At 40.7% G+C, this 7301-nt stretch overlaps 1 protein-coding gene across 1 annotated transcript in view; it reads right to left on the reverse strand.

Moving 5' to 3' along the window:
- LOC130198373 (partitioning defective 3 homolog) overlaps positions 1-7301 on the reverse strand; it is a 174476-nt gene that overhangs the window by 69882 nt on the left and 97293 nt on the right. Inside the window, exon 14 of the mRNA XM_056421526.1 lies at positions 1510-1554. Coding sequence (XP_056277501.1) covers positions 1510-1554 — 45 coding nt within the window. The remainder of the gene's footprint in view (positions 1-1509; positions 1555-7301) is intronic.

Genomic DNA, 7301 nt, shown 5'->3' on the forward strand with positions numbered 1-7301 from the left:
TTGAAAGGGACAAACAAAAAGAAGTCAATTTCTTGAACACGTTTTGAGGACACCTCCAAATCCCCGAGTTTTCCGCCCCCAGCAGCGTCTTGGGGCTCAACCTCCCCTTCCGGGCTGGGGCCTTCTCCTGAACAGTCGGCCCTTGCGCCCCAGGCCCCCCGGCCCTTGGGGCCCCCGGGCCGGGGGGCGCGAGACACAGATTGACAGATCCTGCTCAGGTTTTTTTGCCCCCAGCTGCCCCCCACAGAGGGCCGGGAAACAAAACACGGAGAGGGCCGAAAACAAATGATCATGATACAGTGTGGGGGGGGGTGGGTGTTGTTGGGAAAAAACCTCCGGTTAGCCCTGCTTTAATTACCGAGGGCCGGGAAATAAAAATTTGACCGCCATTTTTAGAAAAAGGGAGCGGGGGCCGGCACCAAGGGCGTTAAAACCGCAAAACCACACAAACATGTTGAAATATAACAGGGACGGCCGATAGAATGTAAAACATGACATTTAAAAAAACAAAAAGTCTGGGTCGGTTCACCGTTTGCTTTTTTTTCTAAATGCTGGGGAAGAAGTTGGGAACTTCCTACCCACTATTATTTTATTTCTAAACCAGTAAGGGGTTTTGCTTTTTGGGGTTTTGGGGCCAACCAGAAAACCTTGAAAAAAACCCCCAAAAAAATTTAACCCCCAACAAAAAAAATTTGAAAAATAAGGACTTTCAGAAAATTAAATTTGGTAAATTTTTAAATTTTTTTAATTAATTAAAAAAATTATATTTTATTTTCAAATAATAAATATTCAATTTTATTCTTTTTTTTATTGTGATTTAACAGCAAAAACTTAAAACCTATTATAAAATTTTAATATTTTCCCCGACCAAAAAAAAAATTTATAAATATTTTGTAAGGGTAAAAAAATTAATTTTTTCATTAATTAGAAATTCAAGTATTTTTTAATACCCCATAGTAACTTTTTAAAATTTTAAATTTAAATAAATTTGATTTTCTTCGTAAAAAAAAAAAGAATCCAAACAAAATTTAAAATAAAATTTTTTTTTTCATTAATTAAACAAATTTAATTTATTTGTTTAAAATTTTAAAAAAATTTTTTTTTAAATTTAAAAAATAATAATTTTATTTTTATATATAAATTCAAAAATTGAATTTTAAAAAATTCTTTATTTTTTAAGCCCAAAATTCAAAAAAAAAAAAAGCACAAAAATTTTTTTTTCTAAAAAACAAAAATATTTTAAAATTTAAAAAATTTTATTGCTAAAAAAAAAAAATAAAAATTTAAATTGTTTCCATTTTTTAATTCCAATGATTTTGTTTTCCCCGTTTAAAAATTTTTTATGTTTTTTTTAAAAGGATTTTAGTTTCTTAAGGGTTTTTGGAAGGAAGCAATATTAAAAAATAAAAAATATTTGTTAAATTGTAATGAAATCCCGAAAAGAAAAAGAAATTTTTTATTTTTAAAATTGTTTAATTTTTCTTATAATTTTTTTAAACCATTTTTCACCTGGTTCCTTTTGGACACCCTCCTGGCCCAGGCTATGGGTTTTTTCTCATGGAAGGAGGTTCCATTTTGGTTTTTTAAAATCCCTTCATTTTAAGGGGCCCCCCTTTTGGTCCCAAAAAACAAATTTTATTAATTAATTATTATAAAAAAAATATTTTTTTAAATATCAGAGGGGAAATCAAAACGAGGGTTAATATATGGGGAGGTCACACTGTGTTCCTCCATCATGTCTCGTTGCATAATCTTTTGGGGTTGGAACCATTTGTTAACGTTTAAAATTACAATTTTGCCTCATAAAAACCCAGAATAAATGAGTTCTTCCAAATGGGGGGAAGGGAAAATAAAAAAAAAATATTTTTAATAAGAATTCATTTTTAAAAATCCTTTACATTTTTAAGATTTCTTTTTATAATGGATGCTCAATTAAAATATCGAGATTTTTTAAATCTCATAAAAATTGAATCTAATTTAAATTTTAATTTTTATTTTATTCGTGTGGTTTCAAAACTGAATTGTATAAATCTTTTACTCGACCGGGGTCACGCGCCCGGTATCTTCTTTTCAAGCAAAAGTAATTTTAGACTTTTTAGGTGAATGGTGGGGTTTGTTAAAAAGTGCTTTAAAAATTATTCGGCCAAACCTTTTTGTTAATCCCGATCAACCCCTTTTAAAATTAAAAGAGCCTGGCCATGAGCCTTTACAAGAAAAAAAAACCCAAAATTCAATTAACTTTCTTTAGCCCCGCACAACATTTCCAAAAGGGTCCTATGAGAGAGGTTTTCTCTAATAATTTTTTCATCGGAGCTTTTATTATCTAATCAGACTAAAACCAAAAAACCCCAAAACAATGGCTTGGGGAAAAACTTATCCTTGCGAAAGGGTGTCCCGGCTTTCCCCAAATAGGGCCCTTGTTTTAAAAATTCGGTGTGAAAAAGGATAAAAAAGGGCATGGGGGGGTGGGTAGCAGTCCTCTTTAATCAAAGGGGGTTTGGGGGGTTCAAGCCCGTCGGGCCTTTGGCCACTTCCCAAATTCTCCACTTCGGGGGAAGTAAAATTTAAGCTTTTGGAAACGTGTTGAATGTTGTTGTTTGTTAAAATGTTTTTAAGAACAAAGAAATTCCCTGGGATAAAAACCTTAAACGACTCAAAAATAACAAAATTTTGAAAAAAATAAAATTTTTTTTTTTCCTTGGGGGGACTTTTCCCAAAAAGTGAGGGAGAGGGAATTTTGGCCTCATTTTTAAAAACAAATTTAAATTAAAAACCAGCAAAACAAAAAATTTTTTGATTTCCCAAAAAATTTTGGGGTTTTTTTTTCAATTTTTTAAAAAAAAATTAAAAAGGCCCCCCGGAAAGCATTTTATATTTATCTCAAAACTCTTCTCTTTTTGTTTTTAAAACCTCGAGGTTTTGGGAATTTTTAAGCTCTGGGGAACTCTGGGCCGACAAAATTCCTAAAAATTTTGAGAAAACAACCCCCCTTTTCAGGGTCCTTATGATGGCTTGGGAAAATCCGGGTTTCCCTTTTTCCCCTTGGGGGGCGACCCCCCCCCAATTGGGGGTTGGGCAGGAAATTTCCCCCAGTCAGGACCACTGTTTTCTTTTGTAGGGGCGAAAAGGATTCACATGTGATGGAGAAAAACTCTTCAAACCAAGTTTGGATTTAATTCCCCCCATCCGTGGGTCCCGAGGGGAGAACCTCCCGAATCCCCCCTGGGCCTCGGGGGTTATGAAAAGGTTTAAAAGGGGCCCCGGAGGGCAGCAAAGGGGGAAGTAAGGGAGTTTGGCCCTAAAATGAATTTACGAAAAAACCGCTAGGATAAAACCCCCCAAAAGGCCCCACTAAATGGGTGGGGTTTTTTTGGGGGGGAAGGGAATTAAAATTTTCCCCTTTTCACTACGTTTTTGTGGGGCCCTTTTTTGTGTTGTAGGCTAAATGCCAAAGCTTATTTTTTTTGGGGCCTCATCCCCTTTAAGCAAATTTAATAAAAAATTTAGCAAAGGAAAAAGGGAAAGAAACAAAAAAAGCAAAAAGGAAAAGGAAGGGGAAAAAAAAAAAAGGAAGAAAAGAAGAAAAAGAAAAAAAGGCAAAAAAAGGACCCTGATGGATGGGCTCACCCGGGGCAAAATTCCGGAACACACACCTAATTGAAGGGCCCCCTCCCCCCCCTTCCCCCCCTTTCCTTAAACGGGGTTTTCCCCCTCCTGTTTCTTTTCTTCCCTTCCGCGCCAAAAAACCCCCCGCGATTTTTCAGCGTCCCCGAAAGAGGGGGAGGGACCCCGCCTCTTTTTTGAGCCCAAGAATTCAACATGGGGTGGGCAGGGTTTATTAGCCCCTTTGTTTTGGGGGGGAAAATCCTGGGGGGGGAGGGGGAAGGGGGAGGGGGAAAGGGGGAAAGGGGGGGGCGGGGCAAAAAGCGTTGGGAAAAAGAGGGGGGAAAAAGGGGAAAAGGAGGGTAAAAAAAGGGAGCTTGGCATCAGAAAAAAAAGTGGTTAAAGCGAGGGGGAAAAGGAAACCGCAAAAACCAAAACCCAAGCTTCCAATTTTGACGGCCCAGGAAATTTTGGTTTGTGGGGGGTAATCCCGGGGGGGGGAAATTTAACATGGAAGGGGGCCCACAAAATGGGGTTAAATTTTTTCCTTTAAAAATGGGCTTTTTCTTTTTTTGTCAAGCTAAACGGGCCCGTTAAAGTTAGTTGGAACAAACACCTGGGTCTTTAGCAGGGTGGGGTTACCTGGGGGGATAACACCAAGAGAGGGAAGTGGGGCAAAGGGGCCCCCCCGGAGAAAGAGAGAAGGAGAGAGAAGAAAAAAAAGACAAAGGGGGAAAGAAAAAAGAGCAGGTCCAAAAGTGCACCCGGGTTAAAAAAACCTTTGCGGGGGGGGGGGGGGGAAAACAAAAAGGGGGGGCCCCCCCCCCTCCCCCCCTCTCCCCCCTCCCCCCTTTTTTTTTTTTTCTCCTTTCCGGGCACAATGTATTTCCTTTTGGCTGTCTCGTTTTTTTTTAAAAACTGCCCCCCCCCTTCCCTTTTTCCCCCCCTTTTCCCTCCTTTTCCCCCCGGTGGCAGCGGGTAAATTTTCCCTTTTTGTTTGGGAAAAAAAAGGGAAAATTTGGGTTTGGGTTTTTTTTGAAAAAAGGAGGGGGGGAGGGGGGAGGAGGGGGGGGGGGGGGGCCTCCCCCTTGAAATGGGGGAAAGGGGAGGGGAGGATTTTTAAAAAAAGGGGCTTTGTCTCAGGGACCAAAGGCCCCGCTTTCCTGTTCCTCTGAGTGATTTAAAGAGCCCACCCAAACAAACCGTCCACTGGGTTCCCGGCCCAGGGGGTTTTTTACCCAAAAAAAACAAGGGCCCTTTTTCAAAATTCAAACACTCAAACCACCCCCCCTTTTTTTAATTTTCCTTTCCCTTTTTCCCCCTTTAAAATCCCCCCCCCCCTTTTTTTTCCCTGGTGGGCCCCCCCTAAGCCAGAATTCCAAAAACCCCCCCCACCCACTTTGGGGGTTTGGTTTTCCCTTTTTCCCCCCCCGTGCTTCGCCCCGGTTCCCCAAAGTGCGCTGGGAAGGGGGGGTTTTGGGAATGATTTTCCCCAAACACCCCAAAAACAAAAAAAGCCCCCAAAAAATTATTGGGGGAAAACTACTGACCCCACGGAAACCAAAACCCCCAACCCCAAAAAAACAAAATTATTTTCCTGTGTGTTGGGGTTTTTGTGTGTGTGTGTGTTGTGGGAAACCCGGGGGGGGGAGACACCTTTTTTTTTTTTTTTCCCTTTGTTTTTTAGTTCCTTTCGTTTTAAAAGTATTTTTTTTTGGGCCCGTTGTTTGTAAAAATACCCTTTTTGTTTTTTTTTTTTCCTTTTGTGTTTTCCTTTTTCGGGGAACCTTTTTGGGGGTTGAATATCCTTTGGTTTTGGGGAAACCTTTTTAAAAAAGACACCTTTGGGGGGGGTATTTTTGGTTGAAAAAATGGGTGGGTTTTTTTGTGTGGGGTGGGGGAGGTTAAGTTGTGTGTGTGTGTGGGGGGGGGGGGGGGTACCCTTGGTGTTGGTGGAAACCGTTGTTGTGGTGAGAGTATACCTTTGGTGGTTTGTTTGGGAAGAACCCCGGTGTGGTTTTTTTTTAAGTTTCCCCTTTTGGGGTTTAAAAAGTTAACCTTTTTGGGGAAAAAACCGGGGGTTTTGGTTTGGGGGAGATACCTTTTTTTTTTAAAAAAAGGGGGGGGGGGAAGGTGTTTTTGAGAGAATTTGGGGTTTTTGGGGAGATTTTGGTGTTGTGGGATTCCTTTTTTTTTAAATATTTGGGTTTTTTTCCTTTTTTTTAAATAACCTTTTTTTAAAAACCCTTTTTGTTGGTGAAAATAACCGGGGGTTTTGGGGAAAATAACCTTTTTTTTTAAAACCTTTTTTTAATTCCTTTTTTGTGGGCCCCTTTTTTTGTTTGAATATCCCTTTTTTTTTTTCCTTTGGGGTTTTGGGAGTTTGTGTGTGTTGTTAAACCTGTGGGGTGGAGGAACCTGTGTGTGTGGGGTTTTTGTGTGTTAAAATTAATTTTTTGTGTGGGGGGAGAAAATTTTTGGTTTTTTGGGGTTCCTTTGGGGTTGTGAAACACCTTTTTGGTGGGGGTTTTTTGGGGAGGTAATTTTTTTGTTTAAAAAAACCAGGGGGGGGAACCAAAACCGGGGGGGGGGAAACCTTTTTTTTTGGAAAACCTTTTTGTGTGTTTTGGGGGGAAACCTTTTTTTTTAACCTTTTTTGGGGGGAATACCGGTGTTGGGGGGGCAGGGGGGGTTGTGTGGGAAAAAGGGTTAACCTTTGTGTGTGTGTGTGTGTGTGTGAGAGTATACCTTTGTGTGTGTGTGTGAGAGTACACCTTTGTGTGTGTGTGTGTGTGAGAGTACACCTTTGTGTGTGTGTGTCACACCTTTGTGTGTGTGTGTGTGAGAGTACCTTTGTGTGTGTGTGTGAGGTACCTTTGTGTGTGTGTGTGAGAGTAGACAACGTGTGTGTGTGTGAGAGTATACCTTGTGTGTGTGAGAGTGACCTTTGTGTGTGTGTGTGAGTATACCTGTGTGTGTGAGTGAGAGTATACCTTTGTGTGTGTGTGTGTGTGTAGAGTATACCTTTGTGTGTGTGTGTGTGTGGAGAGTACACCTGTGTGTGTGTGAGAGTGACACCTGTGTGTACACCTTTGTGTGTGTGTGTGAGAGTATACCTTGTGTGTGTGTGTGAGAGGTATACACCTTTGTGTGTGTGTGTGAGAGAGTATTTGTGTGTGTGTGTGTGAGTACACTTTGTGTGTGTGTATACCTTTGTGTGTGTGTGTGAGTGCAGCTGTGTGTGTGTGTGTGTGGAGAGTATACCTTGTGTGTGTGTGTGTGAGAGTACACCTTTGTGTGTGATGGTGTTTGTGTGTGAGGAGGTTACCTTTGTGTGTGTGTGTGAGAGAGTATACCTTTGTGTGTGTGTGTGTGAGTACACCTTTGTGTGTGTGTGTGAGAGTACACCTTTGTGTGTGTGTGTGAGAGTACACCTTTGTGTGTGAGAGAGTACACCTTTGTGTGTGTGTGTGTGAGAGTACACCTTTGTGTGTGTGTGAGAGAGTACACCTTTGTGTGTGTGTGTGTGTGAGAGTACACCTTTGTGTGTGTGTGTGAGAGAGTACACCTTTGTGTGTGTGTGTGTGTGTGTGAGAGAGTATACCTTTGTGTGTGGAGAGTGCACCTTTTGTGTGTGTGTGTGTGAGTACACCTTGTGTGTGAGAGTACACCTGTGTGTGTGTGTGTGTGGAGAGCAC

This window comes from Pseudoliparis swirei, chromosome 8 (assembly GCF_029220125.1).
Source record: "Pseudoliparis swirei isolate HS2019 ecotype Mariana Trench chromosome 8, NWPU_hadal_v1, whole genome shotgun sequence".
NCBI classification, from domain to species: Eukaryota; Metazoa; Chordata; class Actinopteri; order Perciformes; family Liparidae; genus Pseudoliparis; species Pseudoliparis swirei.